This window comes from Lolium perenne, chromosome 2 (assembly GCF_019359855.2).
Source record: "Lolium perenne isolate Kyuss_39 chromosome 2, Kyuss_2.0, whole genome shotgun sequence".
NCBI lineage: Eukaryota > Viridiplantae > Streptophyta > Magnoliopsida > Poales > Poaceae > Lolium > Lolium perenne.
Genome location: NC_067245.2, coordinates 178719520 through 178735425, shown reverse-complemented (window position 1 = coordinate 178735425; position 15906 = coordinate 178719520). Strand labels below are relative to the sequence as shown.

Here is a 15906-nt window from a genome sequence, read left to right as displayed (position 1 = left end):
GAAACTTTATCTTCCTTTGTGTTGCTTCAATGCTTCTACTATGAATTATTGCTTTATGAGTTAACTCTTATGCAAGACTTATTGATGCTTGTCTTGAAGTACTATTCATGAAAAGTCTTTGCTATATGATTCATTTGTTTACTCATGTCATATACATTGTTTTGATCGCTGCATTCACTACATATGCTTACAAATAGTATGATCAAGGTTATGATGGCATGTCACTCCAGAAATTATCTTTGTTTATCGTTTACCTGCTCGGGACGAGCAGGAACTAAGCTTGGGGATGCTGATACGTCTCCGACGTATCGATAATTTCTTATGTTCCATGCCACATTATTGATGATATCTACATGTTTTATGCACACTTTATGTCATATTCGTGCATTTTCTGGAACTAACCTATTAACAAGATGCCGAAGTGCCAGTTGCTGTTTTCTGCTGTTTTTGGTTTCAGAAATCCTAGTAAGGAAATATTCTCGGAATTGGACGAAATCAACGCCCAGGGTCCTATTTTGCCACGAAGCTTCCAGAAGACCGAAGAGGAGACGAAGTGGGGCCACGAGGCAGCCAGACTACAGGGTGGCGCGGCCTAGGTCTTGGCCGCGCGGCCCTGTCATCTGGGCCCCTCGTGATGCCCCTTGACCTGCCCTTCCGCCTACAAATAGCCTTCGTCGCGAAACCCCCAGTACCGAGAGCCACGATACGGAAAACCTTCCAGAGACGCCGCCGCCGCCAATCCCATCTCGGGGGATTCAGGAGATCGCCTCCGGCACCCTGCCGGAGAGGGGAATCATCTCCCGGAGGACTCTACGCCGCCATGGTCGCCTCCGGAGTGATGTGTGAGTAGTCTACCCCTGGACTATGGGTTCATAGCAGTAGCTAGATGGTTGTCTTCTCCTCATTGTGCTTAATTGTCGGGTCTTGTGAGCTGCCGAACATGATCAAGATCATCTATCTGTAATTCTATATGTTGTGTTTGTTGGGATCCGATGAATAGAGAATACTATGTTATGTTGATTATCAATTTATATCTATGTGTTGTTTATGATCTTGCATGCTCTCCGTTACTAGTAGATGCTCTGGCCAAGTAGATGCTTGTAACTCCAAGAGGGAGTATTTATGCTCGATAGTGGGTTCATGTCTCCGTGAATCTGGGGGAGTGACAGAAACCTCTAAGATTATGGATGTGCTGTTGCCACTAGGGATAAAACATTGGTGCTATGTTCGAGGATGTAGTTACTGATTACATTATGCGCAATACTTAATGCAATTGTCTGTTGTTAGCAACTTAATACTGGAGGGGGTTCGGATGATAACCTGAAGGTGGACTTTTTAGGCATAGATGCATGCTGGATAGTGGTCTATGTACTTTGTCGTAATGCCCAATTAAATCTCACTATACTCATCATAATATGTATGTGCATGGTCATGCCCTCTCTATTTGTCAATTGTCCAACTGTAATTTGTTCACCCAACATGCTGTTTATCTTATGGGAGAGACACCTCTAGTGAACTGTGGACCCCGGTCCAATTCTCTATACTGAAATACAATCTACTGCAATACTGTTCTACTGTTCTATGCAAACAATCATCTTCCACACTATACATCTAATCCTTTGTTACAGCAAGCCGGTGAGATTGACAACCTCGCTGTTTCGTTAGGGCAAAGTACTTGGTTTGTGTTGTGCAGGTTCCACGTTGGCGCCGGAATCCCTGGTGTTGCGCCGCACTACATCTCGCCGCCATCAACCTTCAACGTGCTTCTTGACTCCTACTGGTTCGATAAACCTTGGTTTCTAACTGTGGGAAACTTACTGCTATACGCATCACACCTTCCACTTGGGGTTCCCAACGGTCGCGTGCTGTACGCGTGTCAGTATCCATTTTTCAGAATCCATATCTGGTTTGAAGGAATTCTACGGATAAGAGCATCTCCAGCCGCGTCCCCCAAAGCGTCCCCCAAAGAGATTTGGGGCGCGCAGGAAAAAAAAACGTTCCCAACCGCGTGCCCCAAAGCCTCTTTTTTTTTCTGGCGCAGCCCAATAAGGTGTCCGACGCCCGAGCCTGTCCCCGCTACACATGGGATGCTCCGGGCGCGCCGGACACAACGAAATGCGAGGCGAGGACACGCGGGCCCGACGTGTCAGCGGCACAGAAAAATTCGTCCCCTCTTTCATCAAATCGTGCCTCTCCCGCCACACATTTTTGCCCTCCCAACACATTTCACCTCCTATCCCATCGATTCACTTTTCTCCCTCCCGCCGTCGCCGCCGATAGACCCTAAAAAATGCCAAAGAAAGCGGCCACCAAGCCGTCGGGAATTAAGACGAAAGGAGCGAAGGCGCCCTTCGCGAAGCCACGGAAGGCGCCGGCTCTGGAGAAGAAGTCAGAAGGCTGGACCGATGATCAATGGTGGCAAGACTGCCTTTTCCGCAAGATGTCGACGGCGGAGCGGATGGGACGGAGGGCGGCGCAGCAGGAGAAGAAGACGGTGGCGGCGCAAGCGCAGCAGCACGCGCTGGCCACGTGTATCGCCACCACCAATGCGAGCCCATGGAGTACGTCGGGGCCAGCGTACATTCCGGTAGTGTTGTCCCCGTTGACATCCGGGTTCTACAACGACATCCCCTCCGCCACTCCCGGGTGAATGACGCCAAACTTGTCGCCGCAGTACCATGATACGCTGCCGCATGATGGCTTCAACCCCAACGCCGTCTTCTACTCCCCGGCGTACGAGCAAGCGCCCCAGCGCGAGCCAGGGCCCGGTGCGGACGGCGCCCCGTTCACTGGTCGCAGGGGCCCGCTCGAATTCGAGGGCGCCAGTGCTGAGGAGGAGGAGAAGAAGGGGAGGAGGAGGGGTGGACGACGACGACAACGAGGACGAAGAGGGCGGCGATGAAGAGGACGACGAGGACGCGGGTGCCGTGGAGGATGCATATGATCTCCTGGAGGTTGACGCGGCCGATGCGAGGAAGAAGAGGAAGAAGAAGGTCTCGAGCCCACGAGGCCCCAAGTGGACAGTTCTGGAGGATCAATGTCTCTGCAAGTCGTGGTCGACGGTGAGCCATGACTGCATCATCGGCGCCAACCAAAAGTATGGGAAGTATTGGGCGAGGATCAAGGCGGAGTTCGATGAGCGCAAGTTAATCAACGACAATTATACAACAAAGTGACAATGAAAAGGAGCCAAAAGGCAATGTCGACGCGATGGGTCATCATCCAGGCATCCGTGAACATGTTCCATGGGTTCCATAGAGAGGTCGAGAAAAGAGGCGACATCGGCATCGACGTCAGCGTCGTGGTATGACTCTTTCTTAGATAATCTGTAGAGCCTACATTTTGTTCGACGATTTGATTGTGTTGCTTTTGGTTACCTCGACAAGGCCATGGATATGTACCGGAAGCACTCAGAAGGGCATAAATCATTCGCGTTGATGCATTCCTATAGCAAGCTCAAAAAGAACGAGAAATGATGATTGAGGCGCCATTTGTTGTCGAAGGGGAAATACGCCATCCTCCAAGCTCGTTGGACTATCGTCAGACACCCTGCTAGAGCATGGAGTGTACAAACTCTGTGGGAGGTGATGATCGCTTGTGTAATCATGCATAACATGATTGTTGAGGTAGAGCGAGATGATTCACTGTTTGATAATGAGTGAGATGGTCACGAAGAGTTGGTTACTCCTCAAGGTGGTCCGGCATCATTCCAGGATATCCTCCATGTGCACCACGAAATTCGGGATCTAGCTGTACACAACCAGCTACAGACTGATTTGGTCGAGCACATGTGGCAGCATGTTGGCAACAATGCTGCAAACAACAATGAAGAAAATCCAGAAAAAAACAATGCCTAGAGCATTTGTATCGTCTTACATTTTTTGAATAATACTTTGTCATTGAATACGTGGACAATAAATTTATGTAATAAATTTTAAGCGTTTAAACTTATTTATATATTTTTATGCTTTTATAGTGAATTTAGAGGCAAATAGCAACTTCTATGACGCCTTGACCCAAATCTACCGCGTTGGACGCAGCGCGCGATACATGCCCGGATGCGGGAATCCGTTCATATTTCCAATGCGTCCGTTTGGGTCGCGGGGTTGGAGATGACTTAGACCTACGAGGTAAAACACCATTGTCTGAATCCAACAATAACAGTCATGGACCCACTAAGCATGGACTCCCCACTCGTCTCGTCTTCCACCCTTGCGCTCCCAAATCCCAATCCCCCATTCTGTTAAACAAAAATTCCAAGCCCCCACCAAAACCCTAGCTCGCACCGGCACCATGACCCCGCCTCCGCCGCCGCAGCCCGGACAGGACTCGCTGCCGGCGCTGGTCGACGACCTGGTATCCGATATCCTCCTCCGACTCCCGCCGGACGAGCCGGAGTGCCTATTCCGCGCCTCGCTCGTCTGCAAGACCTGGAACCGCCTCCTCTCCGACCGCGCCTTCCGCCGCCGCTACTGCGAATTCCATCGAGCACCTCCCGTGCTTGGATTCCTTCATAACCGTTCCGGCCTCGCCCCCTTCGTCCCGACCACCGCATTCCGGCCTCCCGACACTGAGCACTGCTACGCCATCGGCTGCCACCATGGCCGGGCCCTCCTGCGCGAGCGCAGATCCCCTGATTTCCTCACCCTGTGGGACCCCGTGACCAACGAGAAGCAGTATGTGCGCATGCCCGACATCCCGATGGCTTCCGCCAACGGCTTGGTGCTCTGCGCCACACCCGGCTGCGACCACCTTGACTGCCACGGGGGTCCCTTCCTGGTGGCCTTCGTCGGCTTCGACGCCGGCGGCGAGGGTGCGAGCGCCTGCCTCTACACTTCGGAGACCGGTGCGTGGAGCACGCCGTCCTATCTACAGCTCGATTCCTATCTCAACCCGCAGCCCCCTGTCGTTGTGGGAGATGCACTCTACTTGGTATGTGAGGATGGCGAAACAATCATGCGCGACAAATTCGCTGGCAAAAGGGGCCTATCACTGATCGAGCCGCCGGACGTTTACGAGGAAGGCGTTGTCCTCATGACGGTTGAGGATGGTGGACTTGGGATCGCTGGCCTTGACATGTCCACCCTCTACCTTTGGTCGCTGAAGACGGATCCTGGCGGAGTTTCGGGGTGGAAAACACGCGGGGTCATCAAGCTGGAGATGCTCCCCATCGATGACCTGAGATCATGGCGTCACTTGGTCGGCTTCGCCAAGGGATGCACTTCCGACATCGTTTTCGTGACCACAGATGCTGGCGTCTTCAAGATCGATCTCAAATCGGAAGAAGCGACGAAGGTGTGCGAGCATGGCAGCTCCCTCGTAATCTTTCCTTACACGAGCTTCTGCACCCCAGGTACTATCCTCGAGCCCACCAAGTTCTATATGTTTGACGTTTGCGAATATTCAGTGCGTTATAATTTATGAATTCTGAAATAAAAGAGTTGCAATTGGCAAGATTTACCCACGGAGTAGTTCAGGATGGCATATATGTTATGCTGAATTGTTCTCTGTCGTTGCAAATGAACTGTCACCCCAGGCTAAATTTTGTACTAAACCTTCTGAGTTGGTAGCATGCTTCAACCATTCTATCTTATGTTTGAATGCTTTGAGTTTGAGGATAATAGATTACTTCAGCACTGAGAGTTAAAAAAATCTTGCAGCCGGCAAGAAAGAAATGGGGAGCACATTAGTTATTGGATGGATGATTGGCTAGATGGCGGAGATCTTTCCTAGAAATTCCCTGTGATCTTTTTAACCTAACTTTCAGCTTGTTTTAGGAAACTTAAGTTCCAGAAACTGTGACGTGAACAAGTTATCTTTTTTCAGAGGGCATCAGACACATTGTTAACTACTAGTACTATATAACTTTCAGCTTGTACTAGTTTTTTCTTTTGTATCATTAGCATATATTGTTAACTACTAGTACCATATACCTTCCCACCCTGTTTGCCATGCTCTAAAAAGGTAAAACAAAAATACGTTTGCTCTTTGTTGTCATGCTATGTGAGTCGTATCTGATTTAGTTTGCTGTGACTTTGGAGCTCGTTGGAAATGTTTTTGCAGGTCCCTGTGCATGTATAAACCACAGTTAGCATTAGGTTCCGCTAGTAAGGACTTAAGCTTTTGAGAACTGGGTGCTGGACCAGTGTTAGGGCAGCGCAGTTGTGCCCCATGATGACCTGGGCTCAAATCGTGTAATCAAAATTAACATCGCGGGTTATTTCGTGTAGAATACTCAGTAGCTCTTGTTTCATACCTCTTAATACAATGCTGTGGGGGTTTCTCCCCCTGTTGGTCAAGTCTTTTGTAGCATACACCGCTTTTTTTTCCCGAGAAAACGCAAAGACTTTGCTTACATTTCATTGAACAGAAGAAGGGTTACAAGCCTCCTAGGAGGTGATTACATCATTCGTTACATAGATTTAGTGGACATCCCTTTTTAGCATCCGCCGCTTATTAGGTCTTCAACCTGTTGTGACTTGCGATGTGTTGATAGTGCTAAGCTGAATGTCGATCACATGTTCCTTGATTCATGAGTGCCTCCAGTCAGGTCACGTCTTCTCTGAAAACTAGTGGGGTGACGCACGGCTAGATTCCTTGTGTAACCTATGCAACTCTACATAATTGTGACACATTTTAAGTTAATCCCAACTTTCAATGCTTTGGATGAAAAAATTAAATTTGAAAGAACATGCACTACAAAATTCATTACAATAAAATACAATCTCATTTGCATAGGATCTCGAAATGTATTACTCAAACATGTAATAGCCACAAAAATAGGACAATGCATGTTTGCGATGCTAAATTTTCATGCTTTGCTCACATGTATAATAATTGTTTTTATAGCAAATTTTGAATTTAGTTCCCCAAATTTGCTTGCTCGGGATACACATTTACAACTAAAAAAATGAAACTAAAAAATGCATAAAGGAATTATGCAATTGGACTTACACATTTGTCCAGTTATATTGTAATGATCACATATCTCATATGAATCTTTTGTTGATTTTTTTGAATCTCCTCTCCCTTAGTTGTATGCATGCGTAGACATTTAAAATGTGAAGAAAATGCAGCCCAACATGAAAGTTGTAGAAAATTGTTATGCTCTTATACTTATGATACTTGACGCGTACTATTAATTTAAGTGTTTAACATTTATATAATTGAACAAATATAGTCGTGCAACGTTTGTTGTTATGTAGTGCTCATATCAGCTGATTGGTCCACCAGTTATGTGACTAATTTGTTTTGTAGTGCTCGCACATCTAATAATAATCTCATTTTTGCAGTATTTGTTTGAATTTCTTCCTAATTTTGATTCATGAGAGAGAAATTTAAAATTAACCTCATGTAGGCAATGAAACTTGGTTATTTTTCTATGATCTTGTTAGGACATTTGAAAAGTGTTACTTGGACATTTTTTCTATTTGTTACACTATTTGTTTTCATCCTCAGGATACACTTTGGTTGAAATTAATTGCATGTCCAATGAGGAAATTAGTGTGTAGTTATCCCGTTTACACATCCATATTTGCTATGTAGTGTTCACACGATGATCCAACATGTACAAATTAAGGGTGTATCTTTGTTTATTTCTACAACTTTCACCATTTTTTCCGCATATACAATTAGAGACATAGGCTCAATTCTAGATGAAATTAAATTAATGATGGGTTAAACAGGAACAACTTAAGCTGTAGAAAGCATCGGAGAATATCAGGGATTAAGTATTGGTTAGAGTTGAAGAGGCTAAAAAGACTTGCATTGTCAAGTAGCGGGAGAACTGGTTTTGTTTTACAGCTTCCATTTAGTCCTACAACAATACCTTTCATGTCAGATTAGGCTCAACTCTCGATGAAGTTAATGAGGGATTAATTAGGACAAACATAATCAGCAAAGCAATGTAAATGAGACTTGCTGCTTTTCAGTTAGAGTTGAAAAGACTCCATTTCATAATGGTTGTTTACTGAGAATAAAACAAAGCATGTGTAGTCTTGATATGGCACCAAATAAACTGCTCACGTGAGCCTTTGTTGTAACCTTGCCTTTTATTTTCTTAATATTCCACAGCTGGTGAGTCTAGACTGTTTGTAATCTTGGACCAGTAAACCACCACCATTAATTTTCTGTTCTTTCAATAATATAGTAACATATACTCCTTCAATCTACTGAGTATATGGGATAAGCAATTAAGCATCCATTGGTGCATTACTTTCTAGGCAAATTTATACACTCCTTCAATCTCAAACATCCTGCTCCAGTCTGTTTGATTGCTACTTGCTTATACTTTAAAGAAAAGGCACCTGCGGAGGCTGGGTCTTTAACGTCGGTGGGTGGTCAAGCATGCGACTCGTGCTGCTAGCGCTTGGTTCCTTTTAGATGTTACTTGTAGTTGACCTGTTAATCTAAGTCTTGGTGCCGAATAAATAGCATTGTTGACTTTGGTTCCTCTGGGGTGTTGGTTGCGAGTTATCGGACTTGTTGTTGTCCTGATCCTCAGTTTTGTTTCCATATTGCTGATGCACTTTTAAAATTTGTGAGAGCTCGCGAGGTTCAATATATATATATATATGGGGAGCAGTTTTGCTTTCCATGGTAGGATAAATCTTACTGACTTCAGAATTAACATACTCCTATTAGTGTTACTGAGATATAACATTTCTGAGTTTACTCTCTGTACATTTTCAGGTCGTGCTAACTGCAGATTGCCATCTCCAGCGGCAACCTAGTGATCTACTACCGACCCTGTCAATGATAGTCCGTACTCCGTGCCAAGTGGGTGAACTTATGTCTTGGTTCTTCTGTTGCTGTCTTGCTACCATCCTGCAGTTTAAGTGAGAACATTGTTAGTCAATCTGACCAGTTATGGTTCTTGTCAAATTATCCATGAACATGTGTCCAAAACTACGTCGTAATATTTTGGCTTATCGTTCCTTCTGTGCTCGCCGCAGCCACCTAAATATTAATGTCCGTGTTCCTATATTCCCTGAAAAAATGATCATTTGTGGTTGTCATGTCATGTTCATTGTGATCATTACTTGCATGAGAGGGTTGATGTTTGGAGGGCTTAACATATGCTTATTGCCTTCATCCAAGTTTTTGTCTGTTTTTTGCTTAGTTTCATCCCAGTTTTTGGACTGGCTTGCTTTTGCTTGTGCTGACTGCCGAGAGACCTGCAGTGGTATACGCATAATTTATTTGTCAATTGGTTGCTGTGCTGTGCACGAATCATGTCACGGATTCCTGGAAACTATTGGCTACTTGTCACGTATCAGAATATGATGGAAGGTGATCCTCGTCAAAGTCATTTGTTCGAAGTTTTTGTTGCTCATCTCTAGCCGCCTAACGTATTGCTGACATGAAAATGGTCCGTTTATGTCTGTTTGGGTTGAGCCCCGGACACAAAAATGTTCAGTTTTTAGCGTTTGGATCTGTATCTGCGCAGCATCCTGATGTATTTTTTTCAATAATTTTTTTATTAACATAAATTAATTTACATAGTGTTGAAAAAAGAAAAAAAGACTTAAAATTAAAACCCTGGCTAGGGTTTGTGCCATGGACGCCTACTCCTCCTCCTCGTCCGTCATTGTTGATGTGGTCGACGACGACTGAAGCACGACCAGTACAAAGCCTGTTGTGGCACTGACGGCCTAGGCATGGGAGGTGGTGGTGGTGTAGGCACATGAGAAGGTGGTGGCACTCACGCGGTCACGCCTGGCTACGCCTAAGGGTGAACGGAGGGGGCACCGGCCTGCCTTGAGCCAGCGCGGAGTCCCACAGCTGGACGGCGAGGCCGTGCCATTGGGTGAGCTCGGCCAAATGGCTCTGGGCGATGGTCATCTTGATCGCCTCTTCCTCCGTGAGGTACAATGGCTAAACCTCTGGCTTCACGCCGACCGGTTAAGCCGGCGTCCCACCGTTATTGAAGTGGTCATCGTCGTGGTCGTCTTCGCCCTCCTCGTCGTAGTCCAGGCCAACTCCCATCCCCTGGTTGAAGAAGCCCATGTCGCCGAGGTACCTCGCTTGACGGCGGGGTCGAACTCCCACGACCCGAAGGTGTGCCAGTTGAAAGAGACGATGGCATAGACCGGACTCTCATGCAGATCCGACGGGGGATGAAGCGATGGCGGAGGATCTCATCGCTCCACTTGCGGCCCTTATGTGGCACCGGAAGCACCGGCACCCGACCCGAGTTGAGGTGCCGACCTGGCGGCAGGTTAACATCCGGCCAAAACATTGCGTGATTCTCGTCGAACAGCCGCCATGCGTAGTCCACCGAGAGGAGATAGCCAAGTGGTCGTGTTTGGTCTTGCGAAAGGGCCATCCCGGCATCCCTTGCCCATGGCGCTGGCGTGGTTGGAGGAGGTTTCCGCGAGCAATGACGATGTTTTTGCCTTCAATACCTGCCACGGAAGCCCAACTCTGCGCACGCCAGACTGGCGCGTGGTAGGCGAGGAATACCATTAACACTGCTCTGAACCGTCATCGATGTCACAGTAGTCATGTTCATCTACGTTTGAGCGTCTTGTGTATGTTCCTCAGTAATCATGACGTTTTCTCTCCCCAGGTGGTGATTGCTCGTCTAGTCTTGACGAAATGGTAATTCGAGTTTGCCCTTGGTTGTTTGCAGGTTTTGAGTGGGCTTAGACCTATGGCGATCGTAGGCTTGGCCACGCTGTCGTTGTCTGATTTGTATCCAGTTTCCGTTAAGGAACATCTTGTTCTTAATTAATTAACTAGCACAAATACCCGCGCGTTGCTAGCTTGCTGCAGAAGAGAAAAAAATAAACTAAATTGTACGTAATACTTTTGCACCTGTGTGTCGCGGAGGAAATTAAACCTAGATACACGGATAAAGCACGTCATCCTCCTCCGCGTCCTTCAACTCGATAAGCTTGTGCTTTGGCGGTGGCACCTCTTGTTCCCTCAACTTCCATTTCGGATTATGCTCAAGAAGGGCATAGCAATGAGCGAATTTGAACGGTATGTTTTCCAAACGCCGGCGTTGGTGCCGCTCGGTGCGTTCCTCACGCCTTCGATGCAACCTGACCACCGGCTGCACGTCGTCTTGATGGTGTCCCACCGGCCTTGGAGCGAGCGGTAGGAGCAGGTCGGAGTAGAAGAGAGAGGCGGCATCAATTGGAAGAATTTATCCTCGATGTGTTGCCAATACCACTTGCCGGTTTGGTTGGTACCGGTCACGACATCCATCGAGACCACCTCCCAAGCACGGATCAAGATCACATCTTCAAATTCGGAGTAGTTGTCAGACCAGATCGATCTCCCCTTCACCTTGGCCACCGCCCCATCGAACGCCCCCTCCTCGATCTCTTCCAATTCATCTTCTTCCTCGCCGCTGGCGTCTTTTTCTTCCTCAAACTCCTCGCCCTCGAGCCCTTGCTCCAATCCATCATTGTAGTAATCGTAATCCGCAAGCAGCGGTGAGTCGATGTCGACGGTAGGATCGTTGAGCATGTCAACATACAACTCTGGTGCGTCATCAACGGCGGGACTTTCGTCGACCACCTTGCGCGCATCAGCTAGCTTCGGCGGCGCCGTCACCATCGCCGCCGTCAAGGAAGTCAGCGACGCCATCTTGGCAGCGGGTGGCTTTCTTCGCAGCCTTCTCTGGAGCCGGCGCCGGGGCTGACACCTTGCTGGTCGGACGGAGCGGGAGGGGCAACTGCAGCGGGAGGCGCAGGGACGACGTGCTGCCTTAGCCGCTTGCGCTTTCCGAGAGCAGTAGCAGCCGGAGGCGCGTCGACCATGGAGCAGCGGCGGCCGGGAGCGATAGGTGTGCCGGAAGCGGGAATGTGCGAGCTGAAAGTTCCTTCGCGTCAACTCGCAATAGCCCTTCGGCGACGCCATCTTGGCAGCGTCCATGTCGATGTCGGTACGATATCGGTACGGACGCGGGGCTGCGGGAGCCATCGCCTGCGTACGTATTATTTCTGCGATTGTTCCTTTTAATTAGCTTTCCCCTACCTTTATTTTCTTCCTCTTTAATTCGTCGTTTTCCTTCCTCGTGCCACCAGAGGATGCAATTCCTCTTTTAATCCCACTCCCACATTAGATTTTATAAACCATTCAAAGATTCAGTTGCTTGTTGTGGCTTGTTACAATCCAGAAAACTTACACATATAAACCGGTGGGACCCCTTGTTGGAGATATGCCCAAGAGGCAATAATAAATTGATTATTATATATCTTTGTGTTTATGATAGATGTTTATATACCATGCTATAATTGTATTAACCGAAACATTGATACATGTGTGTTATGTAAACAACAAGAAGTCCCTAGTAAGCCTCTTGTATAACTAGCTTGTTGATTAATAGATGATCATAGTTTCGTGATCATGAACATTGGATGTTATTAATAACAATGTTATGTCATTATGTGAATGATGTAATGGACACACCCAATTAAGCGTAGCATAAGATCACGTCATTAAGTTCATTTGCTATAAGCTTTTGATGCGTGCAAGACACACGTCCGTTGGGAACCCCAAGAGGAAGGTGTGATACGTACAGTAGCAAGTTTTCCCTCAGTAAGAAACCAAGGTTATCGAACCAGTAGGAGTCAAGGAACACGTGAAGGTTGTTGGTGACGGAGTGTAGTGCGACGCAACACCAGAGATTCCGGCGCCAACGTGGAACCTGCACAACACAATCAAAGTACTTTGCCCCAACATAACAGTGAGGTTGTCAATCTCACCGGCTTGCTGTAAACAAAGGATTAGATGTATAGTGTGGAAGATGATGTTTGTTTGCGAAGAACAGTAAAGAACAATTGCAGTAGATTGTATTTCAGATGTAAAGAATGGACCGGGGTCCACAGTTCACTAGTGGTGTCTCTCCCATAAGATAAATAGCATGTTGGGTGAACGAATTACAGTTGGGCAATTGACAAATAAAGAAGGCATAACAATGCACATACATATATCATGATGAGTACTATGAGATTTAATCAGGGCATTACGACAAAGTACATAGACCGCTATCCAGCATGCATCTTTGCCTAAAAAGTCCACTTTCAGGTTATCATCCGAACCCCTTCCAGTATTAAGTTGCAAACAACAGACAATTGCATTAAGTATGGTGCGTAATGTAATCAACACAAATATCCTTAGACAAAGCATTGATGTTTTATCCCTAGTAGCAACAGCACATCCACAACCTTAGAACTTTCTGTCACTGTCCCAGATTCAATGGAGGCATGAACCCACTATCGAGCATAAATACTCCCTCTTGGAGTTACAAGTATCAACTTGGCCAGAGCCTCTACTAGCAACGGAGAGCATACAAGAACATAAACAACATATATGATAGATTGATAATCAACTTGACATTGTATTCAATATTCATCGGATCCCAACAAACACAACATGTAGCATTACAAATAGATGATCTTGATCATGATAGGCAGCTCACAAGATCTAACATGATAGCACAATGAGGAGAAGACAACCATCTAGCTACTGCTATGGACCCATAGTCCAGGGGTGAACTACTCACACATCGATCCGGAGGCGATCATGGCGATGAAGAGCCCTCCGGGAGATGATTCCCCTCTCCGGCAGGGTGCCGGAGGCGATCTCCTGAATCCCCCGAGATGGGATTGGCGGTGGCTGCGTCTCTGGAAGGTTTTCCGTATCGTGGCTCTCGGTACTGGGGGTTTCGCGACGAAGGCTTTAAGTAGGCGGAAGGGCGAGTCGGAGGGCTGACAGGGGCCCCACACGCTAGGGCGGCGCGGGCCCAGCCCTGGCCGCGCGGCCCTAGTGTGGCGGCGCCTCATCGCACCACTTCGTGATCCTTTCGGTCTTCTGGAAGCTTCGTGAAAATATAAGACCCTGGCGTTGATTTCGTCCAATTCCGAGAATATTTCCTTTGTAGGATTTCTGAAACCAAAAACAACAGAAAACAGCAACTGGCTCTTCGGCATCTCGTCAATAGGTTAGTGCCGGAAAATGCATAATAATGACATATAATGTGTATAAAACATGTGAGTATCATCATAAAAGTAGCATGGAACATAAGAAATTATAGATACGTTTGAGACGTATCAACTTTCGATACATAGTTACCTAGTCCTTTCGACCATGAGATCATGTAAATCACTTATGCCGAAAGGGTACTTTGATTACATCAAACGCCACTGCGTAAATGGGTGGTTATAAAGATGGGATTAGGTATCTGGAAAGTATGAGTTGAGGCATATGGATCAACAGTGGGATTTGTCCATCCCGATGACGGATAGATATACTTTGGGCCCTCTCGGTGGAATGTCGTCTAATTAGTTTGCAAACATATGAATGGTTCATAAGAGACTACATACCACGGTACGAGTAAAGAGTACTTGTCATGAGACGAGGTTGAACGAGGTATAGAGATACCGATGATCAAACCTCGGATAAGTAAAATATCGCATGACAAAGGGAATCGGTATCGTATGTAAATGGTTCATTCGATCACTAAGTCATTGTTGAATATGTGGGAGCCATTATGGATCTCCAGATCCCGCTATTGGTTATTGGTCGGAGAGAAGTCTCAACCATGTCTGCATAGTTCGCGAACCGTAGGGTGACACACTTAAGGTTTGATGTCGCTTGAGTAGATATGGAATATGGAATGGAGTTCGAAGTTTTGTTCGGAGTCTCGGATGGGATCCAGGACATCACGAGGAGTTCCGGAATGGTCCGAAGAATAAGATTCATATATAGGAAGTCATTTTATAAGTTTGAAAATGATCTGGTGCATTTATGGAAGGTTCTAGAAGGTTCTAGAAAAGTCCGGAAGAAAGGCACTATGGAAGGTGGAGTCCCGGAGGGACTCCACAAGCTTGGCCGGCCAACCCTAAGGGGAGGAGTCCCAGGTGGGCTCCACCTGAGGTGGCCGGCCACCCCACCTCAAGGAAAGGTGGGAGTCCCACCTTGAGTAGGACTCCCCCCTTGAGTAGGTTTCCCACCAAAGGTAGGTTTTGGTGTTGGGGTCTTATTCGAAGACTTGGACTACAACTCTTGGGGCTTCCACCTATATAATGAGGGGCATAGGGGAGGGGCCGGCCACACCCTTGGCCGCACCACCACAACCCCCTTGAGGCCGGCGCCCTAGCCCCCTCTCCCCAAACCCTAGCCACCTCCTCCTCCACATACAACTCCCGCAGCGCATAGGCGAAGCCCTGCCGGAGTTCTCCACCACCACCGCCACCACGCCGTCGTGCTGCCAGGATTCCGAGGAGGATCTACTACTTCCGCTGCCCGCTGGAACGGGGAGGAGGACGTCGTCTTCATCAACACCGTACGTGTGACCGAGTACGGAGGTGCTGCCCGATTGTGGCACCGTCAAGATCTTCTACGCGCTTTTGCAAGCGGCAAGTGATCGACTACATCCACCCCGAGATCTAATCTCGTTAAGCTTTGCGATCTTCGAGGGTTAGTCTCTTCATCTCCTCGTTGCTACCGTCTACTAGATTAGATCTTGGCTTGTGTTTTTCGTTCTTGCGGTAGGACATTTTTTGTTTTCTATGCTACGAATCCCATCAGTGGTATCAGAGCCGTGTCTATGCATAGATTGGTTGCACGAGTAGAACACAATTGTTTTGTGGGCGTTGATGCTTTGTTGTCTTTAGTTCGAGTACTTTGCATCTTTGTGGCATAGTGGGATGAAGCGGCTCGGGCTAACTTTACATGACCGCGTTCATGAGATTTGGTCCACGCTCGACATGCAACTTGTATTGCATAAGTGGCTTTGCGGGTGTCTGTCTCTCCTACTATAGTAAAGATCCAATTTACTCTTTCTATTGACAACACTAGTATCACCGTTGTGGTTCATGTTCGTAGGTAGATTGGATCTTATGCGAAAACCCTAAACCACGTAACGAGAGTGGATTCGGTGATCAGGGG

General features: G+C 47.2%; 1 protein-coding gene across 1 annotated transcript; it reads left to right on the top strand.

Moving 5' to 3' along the window:
* The first annotated feature begins 4178 nt into the window (after positions 1 to 4178).
* On the top strand, positions 4179 to 9017 carry LOC127334031 (F-box protein At5g03970). The gene is made up of 2 exons (XM_051360462.2): positions 4179 to 5353; positions 8692 to 9017. The coding sequence occupies exons 1-2, from the start codon at positions 4294 to 4296 to the stop codon at positions 8730 to 8732; spliced, it is 1101 nt and encodes a 366-aa protein (XP_051216422.1). The 5' UTR covers positions 4179 to 4293; the 3' UTR covers positions 8733 to 9017.
* The last annotated feature ends 6889 nt before the right edge of the window (positions 9018 to 15906 follow it).